Source organism: Heterodontus francisci, chromosome 25 (genome assembly GCF_036365525.1).
Source record: "Heterodontus francisci isolate sHetFra1 chromosome 25, sHetFra1.hap1, whole genome shotgun sequence".
Classification (NCBI taxonomy): Eukaryota; Metazoa; Chordata; class Chondrichthyes; order Heterodontiformes; family Heterodontidae; genus Heterodontus; species Heterodontus francisci.
This window is the reverse complement of record NC_090395.1, coordinates 78,084,237-78,104,711: the sequence shown is the minus strand read 5'-3', so window position 1 is coordinate 78,104,711 and position 20,475 is coordinate 78,084,237. Positions and strand designations below refer to the sequence as shown.

The window sequence follows — 20,475 nt, the reverse complement described above, 5'->3', positions numbered from 1 at the left end:
GAGAGAGAGGGTGTGTGTGAGAGAGGGAGGGAAACGTTGTGTGTGAGAGAGAGGGTGTGTGAGAGAGAGAGAGGGTGTGTGTGAGAGAGGGAGGGAAACGTTGTGTGTGAGAGAGAGAGGGTGTGTGTGAAATGCTTTCAGTCGGACAGGTTACAATTGCTGTATTTCACAGTTGTAGCCCGAGCAAAGTGTAAACTATCTATAACCTCTTCCCTCTCCTTCATCTGTGACCCAGCTGAACTCACCGGGTGTCAGTAAGAAGCAGGCTGACCCTTTCTTGTTTCTGTCCCTGGTACTGGAGCACTTCAGCGTCCGATTGTCATCGGGTGTCAACAGCTGGTTCAGTGCAGCACTTTCCTCATCTGATAAGACCATGTTCGCATCACCATTCTGTTTCGAGTCTTGGAATATACACAGAATTTCTGCTCAGTATCTTGCACACATATCACTGCAACATAACTTTATCTCTACTCAGTCAAGGCAGCCAGAATTTGAAAAGTGGGATTCTCAGAAACAGGTTGTTGAAATATCATGAGATAAGAGGCAGTGCAGTGTGTAGTGTGTCAGGACACGAGTGCACTGCTACACACATGTCAGGACATGAATGCACTGCTACACACATGTCAGGACATGAATGCACTGCTACACACGTCACGACATGAATGCACGGCCACACACATGTCAGGACATGAATGCACTGCTACACACATGTCAGGACATGAATGCACTGCTACACACATGTCAGGACATGAATGCACTGCTACACACATGTCAGGACATGAGTGCACTGCTACACACATGTCAGGCCATGAGTGCACGGCCACACACATGTCAGGACACGAGTGCATGGCCACACACATGTCAGGACACGAGTGCACGGCCACACACATGTCAGGACATGATTGCACTGCTACACACATGTCAGGACACGAGTGCACGGCCACACACATGTCAGGACATGAGTGCACTGCTACACACGTCAGGACACGAGTGCACGGCCACACACATGTCAGGACACTCTGCACTGCTACACACATGTCAGGACACGAGTGCATGGCCACACACATGTCAGGACACGAGTGCACGGCCACACACATGTCAGGACACGAGTGCACTGCTACACACATGTCAGGACACGAGTGCATGGCCACACACGTCAGGACACGAGTGCACGGCCACACACATGTCAGGACATGAATGCACGGCCACACACATGTCAAGACATGAATGCACGGCCACACACATGTCAGGACATGAATGCACTGCCACACACATGTCAGGACACGAGTGCATGGCCACACACATGTCAGGACACGAGTGCACGGCCATACACATGTCAGGACATGAGTGCACTGCTACACACATGTCAGGACACGAGTGCGTGGTCACACACATGTCAGGACATGAGTGCACTGCTACACACATGTCAGGCCATGAGTGCACGGCCACACACATGTCAGGACACGAGTGCACTGCTACACACATGTCAGGACACGAGTGCATGGCCACACACATGTCAGGACACGAGTGCACGGCCACACACATGTCAGGACACGAGTGCACTGCTACACACATCTCAGGACAATGAGTGCATGGCGACACATACGTCAGGACACGAGTGCACGGCCACACACATGTCAGGAAATGAGTGCACTGCTACACACATGTCAGGACACGGGTGCACTGCCACACACATGTCAGGACATGAGTGCACTGCTACACACATGTCAGGACATGAATGCACGGCCACACACATGTCAGGACATGAATGCACGGCCACACACATGTCAGGACATGAATGCACGGCCACACACATGTCAGGGCATGAGTGCACTGCTACACACATGTCAGGACATGAGTGCATGGCCACACACATGTCAGGACACGAGTGCATGGCCACACACATGTCAGGACATGAGTGCATGGCCACACACGTCAGGACACGAGTGCATGGCCACACACATGTCAGGACACGCGTGCACGGCCACACACATGTCAGGACACGAGTGCACTGCTACACACATGTCAGGACACGAGTGCATGGCCACACACGTCAGGACACGAGTGCACGGCCACACACATGTCAGGACACGAGTGCACTGCTACACACATGTCAGGACATGAGTGCATGTCCACACACATGTCAGGACACGAGTGCATGGCCACACACATGTCAGGACACGAGTGCACTGCTACACACATGTCAGGACACAAGTGCACTGCTACACACATGTCAGGACACAAGTGCACGGCCACACACATGTCAGGACACGAGTGCACTGCTACACACATGTCAGGACACGAGTGCATGGCCACACACATGTCAGGACATGAGTACATGGCCACACACATGTCAGGACACGAGTGCCCGGCCACACACATGTCAGGGCACGAGTGCACTGCTACACACATGTCAGGACACGAGTGCACGGCCACACACATGTCAGGACACGAGTGCACTGCTACACACATGTCAGGACATGAGTGCACGGCCACACACATGTCAGGAAATGAGTGCACTGCTACACACATGTCAGGACAGGAGTGCATGGCCACACACATGTCAGGACATGAGTGCACTGCTACACACATGTCAGGACAGGAGTGCATGGCCACACACATGTCAGGACATGAGTGCACTGCTACACACATGTCAGGACACGAGTGCACTGCCACACACGTGTCAGGACACGAGTGCACGGATACACACGTGTCAGGACACGAGTATCATTCACACATTGACTTCTCAAGGCTCAATACAGCAATTCTCAGACACAACTGGGTTACAATGTCATCAACTTAGAATCATGATGCAACACAGAAGACCATTCGGTCCATCATGCCTGTACTGGCTCTTTGGTTGAGCTACCCAATTAGTCCCACTCCCCTGCTCTTTCCCCACAGCCCTGAAAATCACTTTCCTTACAGTATTTATCCAATTCTCTTTTAAAAGTTACTATTGAATCTGTTTCCACTCCCCTTTCAGACAGCGCGTTCCAGATCACAACAACTCACTGCATTAAAAAAAGTTTCCTCATGTCGCTCTGATTCTTTTGCTATTTACCTTAAATCTGTGAGTTCTGGTTAGTGAGCTTCCTGCCATGTTTCTCCTTATTTACTCCATCAAAACCCTTCCTGATTCTGAACGCCTCTATTAAATCTCCACTTAACCTTCTCTGCTCCAAGGAGAACAATTCTAGCTTCTCCCAGTCTCTCCATGCAAGTGAAATACCTCATCCCTGGAACCATTCTGGTAAATCTCTTCCGCTTCTTTTAATTTATTTCTTACTTTTTCTTTCTTATCTTTTTTTCTCTTTCTTAATCCACTCTCTTTCTCTCCCTCTATTTATTTCTCTTTCTGTCTCTAATTTACCCAATTTCCTTCTCTGTTGCGCACTGTTTCTTTCTCTATCCTTTTCTTTCATTGGTTAAGGGCATCAGTCTCCGATGCCTGTTGGCCTCACTGCGACATTATCAGCTTTCATTTCCAGGAACCTGTGGCATAAAATCTATAATGTGGCCACTCCACCAATTTCTGGGCAAACAAGAGGCTGTGCAGAGAGCACAGGACACTCTCAGCACCTCAGCAGAAGTGAGTAAAACATCCAATGGAAGGACACAGTGACAGGACAGCAACGGTACTCGCAAACAAACTCTGAAATGCAACAGGATTAAGGTCCTACCTGAGCTCTTTCTCTCTGTTATCTCTTCGGCAGCAATTGGACTGGTGTCGCTCTGTGTGCTGTTGCGTGGAGAGTTGCAGGCTGACTTGCAATGACCCAAGGACTTGGCATGCATCCCACCGGGGATGTGCTTCCTGCGTTTCTTGGGGAGTTTTTGTTTGGCCATTGCCAGGGAGTAATACATTCCAAAGTTATTGACAATGACTGGCACTGGCATTGCGATAGTAAGCACACCAGCCAGGGCACAGAGCGCTCCCACCAGCATACCTGACCATGTCTGGGGGTACATGTCACCATAGCCAAGGGTAGTCATGGTAACCACCGCCCACCAGAAGCCAATGGGAATATTCTTGAAGTGAGTGGGACTCACACTGTTGGGGTTCCCCCCGAGCCTCTCTGCATAGTAGATCATTGTGGCAAAGATGAGGATGCCCAGGGCGAGGAAGATGATGAGGAGGAGGAATTCATTGGTGCTGGCTCTCAGAGTGTGCCCCAACACCCTCAGTCCCACAAAGTGCCGGGTTAGCTTGAAGATCCGTAGAATCCGAACAAACCTGACGACCCGGAGGAAGCCCAGAACATCCCTCGCTGCTTTGGAGGTCAATCCGCGAAGCGCCAGCTCCAAGTAGAAGGGCAGAATGGCCACAAAGTCAATGAGGTTCAGCATATTCTTAACAAACAGCAGTTTATTGGGGCAGAAGGAAATTCGGACCAAGAACTCCAGAGTGAACCACACTACACACACTCCTTCCACATACATGAGCACTGGCTCCGTCTCCATTTCATACACACTCACCATCCGAGTGCTGTTCCCCACTATTGTATATTCCGTTAAGTTAATGATCTTGTTGAAGGCCTCATGTGTCTCGAGGCAAAAGGCAGTGATTGACAACAGGATGAAAAAGAGGGACACAAAAGCAATAAACTGCAAGAGAAAAATAATGCAGGTCAAAGATGAACAGTGTTAGAATCCAAGCTTCATAACTGCAATAATAAATATAGAAACAATGGATACCCAAGAGAGAGTTACAGGCTGGAAACGAAGCAGATGAAATGGGTGGGGAGAGTCTGTGATGGGGGGAGTCTGTGATGGGGGGAGAGTGTCGATGGGGAGAGTCTGTGATGGGGGGAGTCTGTGATGGGGGGAGAGTGTCGATGGGGGGAGTCTGCGATGGGGGGAGTCTGTGATGGGGAGAATCTGTGATGGGGGGAGTCTGTGATGGGGGGAGAGTGTCGATGGGGAGAGTCTGTGATGGGGGGAGTCTGTGATGGGGAGAGTCTGTGATGGGGAGAATCTGTGATGGGGGGAGTCTGTGATGGGGGGAGAGTGTCGATGGGGAGAGTCTGTGATGGGGGGAGTCTGTGATGGGGAGAGTCTGTGATGGGGAGAGTCTGTGATGGGGGGGAGAGTGTCGATGGGGAGAGTCTGTGATGGGGGGAGTCTGTGATGGGGGGAGAGTGTCGATGGGGAGAGTCTGTGATGGGGGGAGTCTGTGATGGGGAGAGTCTGTGATGGGGAGAGTCTGTGATGGGGGGGAGAGTGTCGATGGGGAGAGTCTGTGATGGGGGGAGTCTGTGATGGGGGGAGAGTGTCGATGGGGAGAGTCTGTGATGGGGGGAGTCTGTGATGGGGGGAGTCTGTGATGGGGAGAATCTGTGATGGGGGGAGTCTGTGATGGGGGGAGAGTGTCGATGGGGAGAATCTGTGATGGGGGGAGTCTGTGATGGGGAGAGTCTGTGATAGGGGGAGAGTGTCGATGGGGAGAGTCTGTGATGGGGGGAGTCTGTGATGGAGGGAGAGTGTCGATGGGGAGAGTCTGTGATGGGGGGAGAGTGTCAAAGAACAAAGAACAGTATAGTAAAGGAACAGGCCATTCGGCCCTCCAAGCCTGCGCCGATCTTGATGCCTGTCTAAACTAAAACCTTCTGCACTTCTGGGGACCGTATCCCTCTATTCCCATCTTATTCATGTATTTGTCAAGATGCCTCTTAAACGTCGCTATCATACCTGCTTCCACCACCTCCCCTGGCAGCAAGTTCCAGGCACTCACCACCCTCTGTGTAAAGAACTTGCCTCGCACATCCCCTCTAAACTTTGCCCCTCTCACCTTAAACCTATGTCCCCTAGTAACTGACTCTCCCACCCTGGATAAAAGCTTCTGACTATCCACTCTGTCCATGCCGCTCATAACTTTGTAAACCTCTATCATGTCACCCCTCCACCTCCGTCGTTCCAGTGAAAACAATCCGGGTTTATCCAACCTCTCCTCATAGCTAATGCCCTCCAGACCAGGCAACATCCTGGTAAACCTCTTCTGTACCCTCTCCAAAGCCTCCACGTCCTTCTGGTAGTGTGGCGACCAGAATTGCACGCAATATTCTAAGTGTGGCCTAACTAAAGTTCTGTACAGCTGCAGCATGACTTGCCAATTTTTATACTCTATGCCCCGACCGATGAAGACAAGCATGCCGTATGCCTTCTTGACTACCTTATCCACCTGCGTTGCCACTTTCAGTGACCTGTGGACCTGTACGCCCAGATCTCTCTGCCTGTCAATACTCCTAAGGGTTCTGCCATTTACTGTATACCTCCCACCTGCATTAGACCTTCCAAAATGCATTACCTCACATTTGTCCGGATTAAACTCCATCTGCCATTTCTCCGCCCAAGTCTCCAACCGATCTATATCCTGCTGTATCCTCTGACAATCCTCATCACTATCTGCAACTCCACCAACCTTTGTGTCGTCCGCAAACTTACTAACCAGACCAGCTACATTTTCCTCCGAATCATTTATATATGCTACAAACAGCAAAGGTCCCAGCACTGATCCCTGCGGAACACCACTAGTCACATCCCTCCATTCAGAAAAATACCCTTCCACTGCTACCCTCTGTCTTCTATTACAGAGCCAGTTCTGTATCCATCTTGCCAGCTCACCTCTGATCCCATGTGACTTCACCTTTTGTACCAGTCTGCCATGCGGGACCTTGTCAAAGGCTTTACTGAAGTCCATATAGATAACATCCACTGCCCTTCCTTCATCAATCATCTTCATCACTTCCTCAAAAAACTCAATCAAGTTAGTGAGACACGATCTCCCCTTCACAAAACCATGCTGCCTCTCGCTAATAAGTTCTTTTGTTTCCAAATGGGAGTAAATCCTGTCCTGAAGAATCCTCTCTAATAATTTCCCTACCACTGACGTAAGGCTCACCGGCCTATAATTTCCTGGATTATCCTTGCTACCCTTCTTAAACAAAGGAACAACATTGGCTATTCTCCAGTCCTCTGGGACCTCACCTGTAGCCAATGAGGATGCAAAGATTTCTGTCAAGGCCCCAGCAATTTCTTCCCTTGCCTCCCTTAGTATTCTGGGGTAGATCCCATCAGGCCCTGGGGACTTATCTACCTTAATGCTTTGCAAGACACCCAACACCTCCTCCTTTTTGATAATGAGATGACTGAGACTATCTACACCCTTCCCTAGGCCCATCATCCACCAAGTCCTTCCCTGTCGATGGGAACAGTGGGATTAATAGATTGATCAGTCTTTTCTCAGATTCTCCTGATCATCGGATGTCGACCATATCAGCAACAACAAGAAATTGCATTTATAAAGCACCCTTCATCACAGCAAAAGAGCACATTTGAAAAAAATTGATGAAGCAAATGATCTATTTCGGATCCTTGCCAGTGAGTTTCTCTTATTTTTAGGCAGCTGAGTACAAAGACTCAATCCACAATCTTCCTTCATCAGTTCATTCCAGTGACTTCATGCTTTTATAGTTGATTTGAAGCCCTCTTCAGGGGTATTTTATCGATCAAAAACATTCCTGAGGACAGAAAGTGTCAGCTGAGATATTTTGAGCTGAAGGTGTTTAAATTCCTCTGTGTACTGCAACAGTATAATGTGTGACAACACACAGGCAAATTATCCAGAAATCCAATCATCAGGCAACACTGACTAGAAGTCAAATATTAATTGTGAATTCTCAAAGATGCTTTTCAGTCCAAGACACAAGTGTTAATAGCCTCAGGAAAAAAAGCATTATGAATTGTTTTACTGTGTGTGAACTTTGTTCAACATGTGGAGAGGAATCGGGTTTGGCTGCAGCCGCCCGGACATACTGTGGTGGTCCGTCTTGCCATCTGGCGGCGAGGGGAAACTCCGGTGGAGGTCTGTCTACACAAGAGTCCTCCCCCTTTACATCAGGGACCTGGGTTAGAGGGTGCTGTACGGGACAACTCCTTCCAGCAGACTTTTAAGTAAGTTCACAGTAAAGGTCTGCTCAGGTCTGCAAATGAGACTTAACCCGAGCCCGACCCAGCCAGAGTCCTTCCACTTTTTCCCGCGCCCGACCCAACCCAACCATCAGGTAACTTATCTTCCATTTTTCACTTTGTTCCTTACCTGCACAAGCTTAAAATAACTGTAACAAAACCACCTTTAAAGTCCAAAAAGTAAATTAACATTAAAGTCACTTACCTGAGGTGGTGATAGAGCTTGGCTGATCCGGCCCGACCCGACCCGAGTCTGAATCCCGGACCTGGAAGTGTGATCTGTCCCAAACCCGACACATGTCGTCAGGTCCCATCAGGACAGGGTTGGGTCGCAGGCCTTTAGTTCACAGACTCCCAGGCCGCCTGTACTTTCTGCAGCCTGGACGAGTCCGTGTTCCATGTATATATGGAGTGTGTGAGGTTGCAGCCCCTCTTTGAGTATTTGAAGGGGCTGCTCCTCAAGTTCTGGCTGCACTTCAGTCCCACGCTCCTGATCTTTGGGCACCCGGTGTGGAGGGGCGTGGGCCGGTAGGGGGATCTCCTTGTCGGTCTGCTCCTGGGCCTGGCCAAGGTGGCAATTCACAGGTCCAGGCTGCGGGCCTTCGGGGGGTCCATCCTCCCCGATTGCCTGCCCCTCTTCTGAGGTTACTTTGCACACAGGTGTCCCTAGAGAGGGAGCATGTGGTGTCTGCCAGTACGCTTGAGGCCTTCCGCGACTGGTGGGCACCACAGGGGCTGGAGCAAATCCTAGATGCAGAAAATCATATTTTAATTTGAATTTTGTTTTATTTATCTTTAATAAAGTATTTATTGAAAAAAGAAAAGCATAAAGGTGGTCCAGGGGAATAAAGGCCCCCTTGACAAAATTAAAAGGGGCCTGAGGTATAAAAGCAACTAAAAATGGGTTAGATATAGAGGAAAGTTGCCTCCACAGACTAGATTACTTCAGAAGTGCAGTCACTGCTCCATAGGCAAACACAGCATTCATTATGTACACAGCAAAATCCCACAAGCAGCAAATAAGAGGAATCACCAGCTAATTTTGTTTTGGTCCGGTGTGAGTCAGTTCTGAGTGAGGCTGGGAAAACTCCATCTTAAAAAAATCCATCAAATCTTTCTGAAACTTGATTTAAAATCTCAACTGTGAACCCTCCGACAGTGCAGCACTCCCTCAATACTGACCCTCCGACAGTGCAGCACTCCCTCAATACTGACCCTCCAACAGTGCAGCACTCCCTCAATACTGACGCTCTGACAGTGCAGCACTCCTTCAGTACTGACCCTCTGACAGTGCAGCACTCCCTCAGTACTGACCCTCCGACAGTGCAGCACTCCCTCAGTACTGACCCTCTGACAGTGCAGCACTCCCTCAATACTGACCCTCTGACAGTGCAGCACTCCCTCAGTACTGACCCTCTGACAATGCAGCAATCCTTCAGTACTGACCCTCTGACTGTGCAGCACTCCCTCAGTAGTGACCCTCCAACAGTGCAGCACTCCCTCACTACTGACCCTCCGACAGTGCAGCACTCCCTCAGTACTGACCCTCTGACAGTGCAGCACTCCCTCAGTACTGACCCTCTGACAGTGCAGCACTCCCTCAGTACTGACCCTCTGACAATGCAGCAATCCTTCAGTACTGACCCTCTGACTGTGCAGCACTCCCTCAGTAGTGACCCTCCAACAGTGCAACATTCCCTCAGTACTGACTCTCTGACAGTGCAGCACTCCCTCAGTTCTGACCGTCTGACAGTGCTACACTCCCTCAGTACTGCACCTCTGACAATGCAGCACTCCCTCAGAACTGCCCCTCTGACAATGCAGCACTCCCTCAGTACTGACCCTCCGACAGTGCAGCGCTCCCTCAGTACTGCTCCTCTGACAGTGCAGCGCTCCCACAGTACTGCTCCTCTGACAGTGCAGCACTCCCTCAGTACTGACTCTCCGACAGTGCAGCACTCCCTCAGTACTGACTCTCCGACAGTGCAGCACTCCCTCAGTACTGACTCTCCTTCAGTGCAGCACTCCCTCAGTACTGACTCTCCGACAGTGCAGCACTCCCTCAGTACTGACTCGCCGACAGTGCAGCACTCCCTCAGTACTGACTCTCCGACAGTGCAGCACTCCGTCAGTACTGACTCTCCGACAGTGCAGCACTCCCTCAGTACTGACTCTCCGACAGTGCAGCACTCCCTCAGTACTGACTCGCCGACAGTGCAGCACTCCCTCAGTACTGACTCTCCGACAGTGCAGCACTCCGTCAGTACTGACTCTCCGACAGTGCAGCACTCCCTCAGTACTGACTCTCCGACAGTGCAGCACTCCCTCAGTACTGACTCGCCGACAGTGCAGCACTCCCTCAGTACTGACTCTCCGACAGTGCAGCACTCCCTCAGTACTGACTCTCCGACAGTGCAGCACTCCCTCAGTACTGACTCTCCTTCAGTGCAGCACTCCTTCAATACTGACTCTCCGACAGTGCAGCACTCCCTCAGTACTGACCCTCCGACAGTGCAGCACTCCCTCAGTACTGACCCTCTGACAGTGCAGTACTCCCTCAGTACTGACCCTCTGACAGTGCAGCACTCCCTCAGTACTGACTCTCTGACAGTGCAGCACTCCCTCAGTACTGAGTCAGGAGAAGCATCTTGTTCAATTATTTGCTGAGGTCCTGGAGTCGGACTTGAAGCCAGCATTTCCTCTCTCAGAGATGATCAATCGATCAACTGAGCGAAGCTGATGTTTATTTTGTGTAACAGTCCCCAGCGCTGATGAGATTTAGATGCAATTTGTTGTGTGTTGGTTTATCTGAAGCTTGATCAGTTCTTTGATGGTGTCTCTGCATCATATGTTAAGCAGCAATTGCCTCACAATTCCCAATTCCCTTCTGGGATTGTCCTCTTGGTGAAGCACTCCAGAATATTCCAGAATATGAAAGATATAACAATGCAAATTGTGTTGGGATAAATGTTGTCACTCCTTCCCTTGTTCACCTTTAATGGAAAGCTATAAACTTGCACTTTTCAAAGTCATAGTGGATTTGTAACAAATCTTTTTGTTTAATATCAAAATATTTAGACCAATATATTGCAATAAAATGCTTTAATCAGATAAATTCTTTGTTGTTGCTGTGATGTAACTAAAGGCAAATTCACAAACTGATAGCATGACCAAAAATAGATGTATGGAAATACTGGTCTCTTATTTAACAGGTAACGTCTTGTTCATTAACCAGTGTTAGAGAGAATAGAGCAAAGCAGAGGTAATTATCTTAAGCAGGTGTGAACTACTGCTGATTCTGCCCAAAATACCTGCACTTAATCCCATCAATGAGGACTTTGTAATCAACAGTAATGGTGCTGGAAAATAGTTTACAGTCTTTACCCGATTTAAATCGGGGCAGATTTAAACAAGGCCAGGGAAGGGGGTGGGCAAGTTGGAGGTGGAGGGACAGGGGAAGGTCACATCCAGGCAGGGATGGGGTCATACCCAGTGGGTGGAGGGGTAGGACATGCCCCTGTAAGATGCTAGAGGGTGGAGACAGAAGGAGCAGACAGAAGCAGGTTGTGCAGCCCAGATACACCTGTCAGCTAGAGGCCAATGAAAGAAAGGAGATCAAAACTAAATAAAGAGGAAAATGCAAATACCTATAAAATAAACACCAGAAAAGCAGGAGAGAAGATGGGTAATCTGTGTGCTGCTAACACTCCGATCAGCACTCCGTGTCTCGTCCTTCCTGATTCAGGGCTGTGTTTGTTTATTTGTTGTTCACAGAGACTCCACAGAAGTTTAAAGAAAAAAAACCAGACCTGCATTTACATAGTGTCTTTCAGAACCACAGGACGTCTCAAAATACTTTACAGCCAAATTGTGCACAGCAAGCTCCCACAATATGATAATGACCAGATAATCTCTTTTAGTGATGTTGTTTGAGGGATAAATATTGACCAGGACACCGGGAGAACTCCCCTTCAAAATGCTGCCTTGGATCCTTTTCTTCTTGTGACAGAGTTGGTAGGGCCTCAGTTTAACATCAAACTGGAACACAGCGACTCACTCCCTCAGTGTCTGCCGAGAGTTTTGTACTGAAGTCCTGGAGTGGAAATTGAACCCAGATGCTTCTGAGTCAGAGGTGAGAGTGTTACCCTCTGAGATACAGCTACCCCTCAGCAAACATGAAAGGAAAGAGTCAAAACTCTTGGTTGGTTTAAGCTGGAGCTGGTGATCAGGAGTTTGTAATTTTTCTTGAGTCCTGGTTGGAGTTTGGAAAATTCAGACATGAAAAACTGGGGCTATTGGGGCAGGGGAGCAAGGTGGGGAGGAGGGAGTGAGGAGATGCTGTGGGGGCTTCTTGAGGTGTGAGGAAGAGGGGGAGTGAAGAGAACTGTGATGGAGAGGGGGGAGAAAGGGAGGGTGTGGGGTGCACAGGATCAATGGTCATTTCTTGTCCATATGTTTGTATGATTTAAAGTACAATTGGTAAATTAGTAAAGGTACATAAATGTTCAGAGACTAGATCATCAGCAGTTAGAGATATTCCCATTCTGATCTGAATGATGGAAATTAATATAATCCAACTGTACCTCGCCCTGATTCCCCTGAAAGGGTTGTGGCCATTACTAACAGCATCAGTGTCGCTCACTAGTCTCCAGTTATCTGGATATTCACAGATTGATCATGGCTGAGCTTTGATGCTGATGAGAGCTGCTTCTGCTTCTGTCAATAGATTCAGCTGAAGATTTTGACAGTCACATTTGAGATCTGACATCCACCACGCACTCTGTGATTTGATAATGAGCAATAGCCTGAGGCTGCTGCTGGCTCCACCCTCAATCCTTGACCCTTCCACTGTCAAACACTCCCATCCCAGGCAGAACAGAGAAGAGTTGTGATGCCTTACATCCCAAAATCAATATTGTGGGGTAGTTGATTCCTGGCCCTACCGTGTGACTCAATGCACCCCATATCATGGCTGTTTAGATCTGAAAAGTCAATCGCTGATCTATGTTGAGGTGGCTGATCTAAGCCAGGGTAATAGAGTAGGAACAAATGGTCTGTTTGGCCCTGGGCTAGGATAGGGAAAAATCAGGCGGATTAGTTGATGCTGAGCAATGACGAGATCTGGCTTAGCTGTGGTGCACCTCACAGTTGAATAGCCTGCCAACACTCTCAGTTTAGTTTACTGAGTGGAATGGCCAGTTGGATGAAGTACTGGAGCTGGAACAAAGAGGCTGCTATATGTTTAGAGGCACAGGGCAAGGCTAGAATATTTAATGAGTACTTTGTATTGGTGTTTGGTGTGGAAGATAATGCTGACAAAAGATTGGTAGAAGTGGAGATGGTGGAGATAATGGATGGGGTGAAAATTGATAGGCAGGATGTACTGGAAAGGCTGGCTGTACTTTGAGTGGATAAGTCACCTGGTCCAAAAGGCTTGCTTCCCAGGTTGCTAAAGGAATTGAGGGTGGAGATAGTGGAAGGGCTTGTCATAATCTTCCAATCTTCCCTAGATACAGGGGAAGTGCCAGAGGATTGGAGAGTGGGAAATGTGACACCCTTATTCAAGAAAGAATGTAAGGACATTCCTAGCAACTACAGGCCAGTTAAGGTGTAAGGTTCATAGAAAGAACAACAATAATGGAGATAATCAGTAGACAATTGGAAAAGTTTGAGTTAATTAAGCTCAGCCAGCACAGATTTGTAAAAGGCAGATCATGCTTGATTAATCTAATTGTTTTTTTAGAGTCATCGAGACATTTACGGCACAGAAGGAAGCCATTCGGCCCATTGGGTCCATGCTAGCTCTCCATGGAGCAATGCTGTCAGTCCCACTCCCCATCTTGATTCCCGTAGCCCTGCAAGTCTATTTCTCTCAGGTGGCCATCCAACTCCTTTTGAAGTCATTGATCATCTCTGCTTCCACCACCCTTGTGGGCAGCGAGTTCCAGCTCATTCCCACCCACTGTGTAAAAAAGTAGTTCCTTTTGGTGAAGTAACAGAGAAGGGAAAGCAGTGGATGTTATCTATATGAACTGAAGAAAGTTTTTGACAAAGTACCGCATAAAAGGCTGGTTAACAAAACTGAGGCTCATGGAACACGAGGGTCAGTGTCAGCTTGGATAAAAAATTGGCTTAAGAACAGAAAACAGCGAGTCACAGTAAATGGTTGTTTTTCAGACTGGAGGATGGTAGACAGTGATGTTCCCCAAGGGTCAGTGCTGGGACCACTGCTTTTTTGATATATATTAATGACTTGGATATTGGAATACAGAGTAAAATTTCAAAATTTGCTGATTATACCAAACCTGGAGATGTGGCAAACAGTGAGGATGATACAAATTGACTGCTACAGGACATAGGCTAACAGAATGGGCAGACAAGAGGCAGATGGAATTTAATACAGAGAAGTGTGAGGTGATGCATTTTGGCAAATGGGATAGGGAGAGGCAATATCGACTAAATGGCACATTTCTATAGCGTGTACAAGAAAAGGGGACCCAGGGTTCATGTGCATCGATCTTTGAAGGTGGCAGGACATATTGAGAAAGTGGTTTGTGAAGCATATGGGATTTTGGGCTTCATAAATAAAGGTATTGAGTACAAAAGCAGGGAAGTTATGCTGAACCTTTATAAAGCTCTGGTTAGGCCCCAACTGGAGTACTGCAACCAGTTCTGGTCACCACACTGTAGGAAGGATGTGAGGGTCCTTGAGAGGGTGCAGAGGAGATTTACCAGAATGGTTCCAGGATGAGGGATTTTGGTTACAAGGTTAGGTTGGAGAAGCTGAGGTTGTTCTCCTTGGAGCGAAGGAGATTGAGGAGAGATTTGTGAGAGATATACAAGATTATGACAGTTTAAGTAAGGCAGACAAAGAAAAGCTGTTCCCATTAGCTGATAGTACAAGAACTAGGGGACACAGATGTAAGGTTTCAGGCAAGAGAGATACGGGGGGGATGTGAAGAAGATCTTTTTTGTACTGTGAGTGGTAATGAGTGGTGAGGAACTCACTGCCGATGAGGGTGGTGGAAGAGGAGATGATGAATGATTTCCAAAGAAAACTGGATGGGTGCTTAGGGAAATAAACTTTCAAGGCTGTGGGGACAGAACAAGAGAATGGGATTGATTGAATTGCTCTCTAGAGAGCTAGCATGGACTCGATGAGCCACGTTGCCTCCTTCCGTGCCATTATGACTCTATGCCCCAAGGTGTTTCACAAGAGTGTTGCAAAGCAAAATCTGACAAAGCCACATAAGGAGATAGTAGGACAGGTGACCAAAAGTTTAGTCAAAGAAGTAGGTTTTAAGGAATGTCTCAGAGGAGTAGAGAGAGTTGGAGGTGGAGAGGTTTAGGGAGGGAATTCCAGAGCTCGGGGCCTAGGCAGCTGAAGGTATGGCCGTCAATGGTAGAGCAGATATCTCAGAGGGTTGTGGGGCTGGAGGAGATTACAGAGATAATGAGGGGTGAAGTGATCTGAAAACAAGAATGAGAATTTTAAAATCAATTCAGCCACAGCTGTTTACAATCTGTATTAATGACCTGGATATGGGGAGCAATTGTAATATTTCCAAATTTGCAGATGACACAAAACTAGGTGGGAATGTAAGTGGTGAGGAGGATGCAAGGAGGCTTCAAGGGATTTAGACAGGCTCAGTGAAGGGGCAAGAACATGGCAGATAGAATATACTGTGAATAGAAAAGAAAATAGGAGGAGTAGGCCATTCGGCCCTTCGGGCCTGCTCTGCCATTCAAAAACTATCATGCAAGATCGTCTAATTCAGTACCTGTTCTTGCTTTTTCCCCAGATCCCTTGATCCCTTTGGCATTAAGAAATATATCTATCTCCTTCTTGAATATATTTAATGACTTGGCCTCCACTGCCTTCTGCGGTAGAGAATTCCACAGATTCACCACCCTCTGAGTGAAGAATTTGCTCCTCACCTTGGTTCTAAGTGGCATTCCCCGTATCCTGAGACTGTGACTCCTGGTTCTGGACTCCCCAGCCATCGGGAACATCCTCCCTGCATCTAGCCTGTCTAGTCCTGTTAGAATTTTATAGGTTTCTATGAGATCCCCTCTCATTCTTCTAAACTCTCGCGAATATAGGCCTACTCGACCCAATCTCTCTTCATGCGTCAATCCTGCCATCTCAGGAAACAGCCTAGTAAATCTTCTTTGCACTCTCTACATGGCAAGAACATCCTTCCTCAGAATAAGTGCAAAGTAATCCACCTTGGTAGAAAAAACAGAAAGGCAGAGTATTTCTTAAAGGGTGAGAGGTTGGGAAGGGTTGATGTCCAAAGAGATCTGGGTGTCCTTGTTCATGAGTCACTAAAACCTGGTATGCAGGTGCAGCAAGCAATTAGAAAGGCAAATGGTATGTTGGCCTTCATTGCAAGGGGATTTGAGTACAGGAGTAAAGAAATCTTGCTGCAATTGTATAAAGCCTTGGTGAGACCACACCTGGAGTATTGTATACAGTTTTGGTCTCCTTATCTAAGGAAGGATATATTTGCCATAGAGGGAGTGCAACGGAGGTTCACCAGACTAATCCCTGGGATGATGGGATTGTCTTATGAGGAGAGATTGCAGAAGCTGGGCCTGTATTCTCTAGAATTTCGAAGAATGAGAGGTAATCTCATTGAAACTTACAAAATTCTTACAGGGCGTGACAGGGTGGATGTGGATAGGATGTTTCCCCTGGCTGGTGAGTCTAGAACAAGGGGACACAGTCCCAGAATAAGGGGCAGGTCATTTAAGACTGGGTTGAGCAGGAATTTCTTTACTCAGAGGGTGGTGAATGTATGGAATTCTCTACCCCAGAGGGTTGTGGAAGCTCAATCATTGAGCATGTTCAAGACAGAAATCGATACTAACAACATCAAGGGATATGGGAAATGTGGGGAAAATGGCGCAGAGGTAGATGATCAGCCATGATCAGTTTGAATGGCAGAGAGGGCTCAGTGAGCCGAATGGCCTACTCCTGCTCCTATTTCCTTTGAGAGGTTGGTGACCCGGGAGCAGATGTAGGACAGCGAGCACAGTGGTGGATGGGATTTGGTGCAAGTTAGGACACAGAGTTTTGGATGACCTCAAGTTTATGGAGGGTAGAACATGGGAGGTTATCCAGGAGAGCATTGGAGTAGTCAAATCTGGAGGTAATGAAGGCATGAATGAGAGTTTCAACAGCAGATGAGCAGAGGGGGGTGGGGGGTAGTCAGGCGGTGTTCCAGAGGTGGAAATAGTTGGTCTTAGTTAGGGAATCTAGATTCAAATTCCACACTAAGAATTTTCTTAAGCATGTAAAACATATTGAGAAATACCCAGCTCACTAAAGCATAAGTCACTTGGCTCAAAAGGCAACAGTCTTGCCTCTGAGTTAGAGGCAATTGCTTCAAGTCCCACTTCAGACTTGCCTATGTATCAAAGGCCCACACCTGAATTATCAGAGGTCCCAAAGTTTAGGTTGAGATGTTGAACTGAGGCTCCATTTGTCTACCTGAGTAAACAGTGAAGATCGTATGGTACTATTTGAAGAAGAGCAGGGTTTCCTGATCAGCATTTCTCCCTCAACACTCTCCACCTGGGGTTGGTAAATGAGGGTAAATCAGGGAATTCCTGTTTGAATGGTTTAAGATCAAGCAGTGCATTTTTTTAATTTTCAAAATATACTTTATTCGTTAAAAACTGTAAAAAAATACATTACAAAACAGTTCAAAACAGCACCAAGTCAACAATACAAAGAGTGCAAAGGAGATCGGTTTCCTTCAATACAGGAGTGAGTTGCCTCACAATCCTTCCATTTCATTTTACATGCCATGTACATTTTGCAGCAAGCAAATATATTCTGGATACAGCCCCAGGGGTTTTACATGGATCCAGCCCCTTAGTTCAGCTTGTTGGGGGGACCTTACACAGTGGTCTTTCCCCATTGAGCCTTTGCTGCGGCTGCCCCAAGCTTTAGCGCGTCCCTCAGCACGTAGTCCTGGACCTTGGAATGTGCCAGTCTGCAACACTCGGTTGTGGACAACTCTTTGCGCTGGAAGACCAGCAAGTTTCAGGCAGACCAAAGGGCGTCTTTCACTGAATTGACAGTCCTCCAGCAACAGTTGATGTTTATCTCGGTGTGTGTCCCTGGGAACAGCCCGTAGAGCACAGACTCCTGTGTTACAGAGCTGCTTGGGATGAACCTCGACAAAAACCACTACAATGCTTTCCACACCTGCTTTGCAAAGACACATTCCAGAAGGAGGTGGGCAACCGTCTCTTTCCCATCACAGCTACCTCGAGGGCATTGTGCGGAGGAGGTGAGACTCCGGGTGTGCAGGAAGGATCTGACGGGGAGGGCTCTTCTCACCACCAGCCAAGCTACATCTTGGTGCTTGTTTGAAAGTTCTGGTGATGAGACATTCCGCCAAATGACTTTGGCGGTCTGCTCGGGGAACCATTCGACAGGATCCACCATCTCCTTTTCCCGTAGGACCTTGAGGACATTCCGTGCAGACCACTGCATTTAAATGGGATTTACCCTCTAGATAAAGTAGGGTTAAGAAAGTAGAGTAGGGTTAAGAAAGTAAAGTAGGGATACAAAAGTAAAGTAAGTTTCTTACAGTCTTAGGCAGGGATTAACAGGCTCTACTGAAGAGTAGCTGATTAGTTAAGTAGCTGACCAGTCAAATCTGGTTGCTGCAGTTTCAGCTTCAAAAGGTATAAATACAGAGGTCTGGGTACAGCCTGCAAACAGAGTGCAGATTCAAGCTGAGTCTGGAGTTTCAAGTTTGGTGAGTGGCAGGTTCGGTGAAGGGGGGAGGAGGTGCTCCATTTTTCTACTTTTTTTTCTACTATTTTAACCCTCCAGTATTTGGTTCTTGCTTTGGTGCAATGGAAAGCCCTGGTTGGTGAGTAACTGGTAAAGCTATTCGACTTATAATAAATAACCTGTAAAGTTGCGGTATGGCAGGGCAGCTCTGCCGAGTGGAATGTACAGCCTGTGGCATGTGGGAAGTCATGGACGCACAATGTGTCCCAGACAAACATCTACAGGAAGTGTCACCAGCTGCAGAAGCTTCAGCTCCAGGTTTTGGAACTCGAGCAATGGCTGGAGTCACTGTTGTTCATCTGTGAGGTGGAGGATTATGTACATAGCACATTTAGGGAGGTGGTCACACCACAGGTTAGGAGCATGCAGGCAGAGAGGGAATGGGTGACTGCCAGGCAGTCTAAGAGAACCAGGCAGGTAGTGCAGGAGGCCTTTGCTGTGATCTTACTCGCTAATTGGTTTTCCATTTTGGATACTGGTGTGGGTGATGGTTCCTCAGGAAAGTGCAGTCAGATCCAAGTTTGTGGCACCACAGGTGGCTCAGCTGCAAAGGAAGGGAGGAAGAAGAGTGAAAGAATAGTAGTGATAGGGGATTCATTAGTTAGAGGAACAGACAGGATTACTCCCAGTGCCATGTGCAAGTGAGCACAAGAATTGGAGAACTGAGTGATTGAACACATGGCTGGAGAACTGGTGTAAGAGGGAGGGCATCAGATTTCTGAGACATTGGGACCGGTTTCGGGGCAGGTGGGACCTGCACAAGATGGACGGGTTGCATCTTAGCAGAATTGGGACGAATATCCTCACAGGAAGATTTGCTAGTGCTGTTGGGGAGGGTTTAAACTAAATTGTCAGGGGAATGGGAACCTGAGAGGGAGCTCAGATTGGAGGGAAGCAAAACTAGTAACTTGACAGGGGTGTGGGAACCAGGAGCAAGTATTAGAGAGGAATACCAAGGTGCACAGAATACTGGGGGAGATAGCACTAGAGTAGGGAATAGTAAATTGTTAGGTGGGGTCAGAGTAAGGGAGAAAGTAATAAAATCTGAATCAGGGTTAATGTGCATGTATGTGAATGCACAGAGTGTGGTTAATAAGACTGGTGAGGTACAGGCACAGATTGCCATTTGGAAATATATTGTGGCTATAACAGAGACCTGGCTCAAAGAAGGGCAGATCTGGGTGTTAAATATTCCTGGATACAAGGTGTTCAGGAAAGATAGGGAAGGTAAAAAGTGGGAGGGGTGACGGTATTGATTAAGGAGAGCATTGCAGTGCTGGAGAAAAAGGATGTCCCAGAGGCGTCGAGGACAGAATCAATTTGGATAGAGCTAAGGAACACAAAAGGTGCGGTTACATTTCTCAGTGTTGTCTATAGGCCACCAGCTAGTGGGAAGGGCATGGAGGAGCAAATTTGAAAGGAAATTACAGAGAGGTGCAAAAATTATGGGGTAATTATAATGGGGGATTTTAATTATCCAAACATAGTCTGGGTTAATAGTAGTGTAAAGGGCAAGAGTTTCTAGATGTGTTCAGGAAAATTTTCGACAACAGTATGTTGGTCGTCCAATGAGAAAGGAGGCACTGCTAGACCTGGTTCATGGGAATGAGGTCATAGAGTCATCGGGTTTTACAGCACAGAAACAGGCCCTTCGGCCCAACGCACCTGCGCCGACCATCAAACACCCGTCC

General features: G+C 47.8%; 1 protein-coding gene across 1 annotated transcript in view; it reads right to left on the bottom strand.

The window, feature by feature from the left end:
- Positions 1-195: 195 nt before the first annotated feature.
- kcnc4 (potassium voltage-gated channel, Shaw-related subfamily, member 4) overlaps positions 196-20,475 on the bottom strand; it is an 86,760-nt gene continuing 66,480 nt past the window's right edge. Inside the window, exons 2-3 of the mRNA XM_068057610.1 lie at positions 3,684-4,608; positions 196-401 (exon numbers count right to left, since the gene is read on the bottom strand). Of these exons, the coding sequence (XP_067913711.1) occupies positions 196-401; positions 3,684-4,608 (1,131 nt within the window). The remainder of the gene's footprint in view (positions 402-3,683; positions 4,609-20,475) is intronic.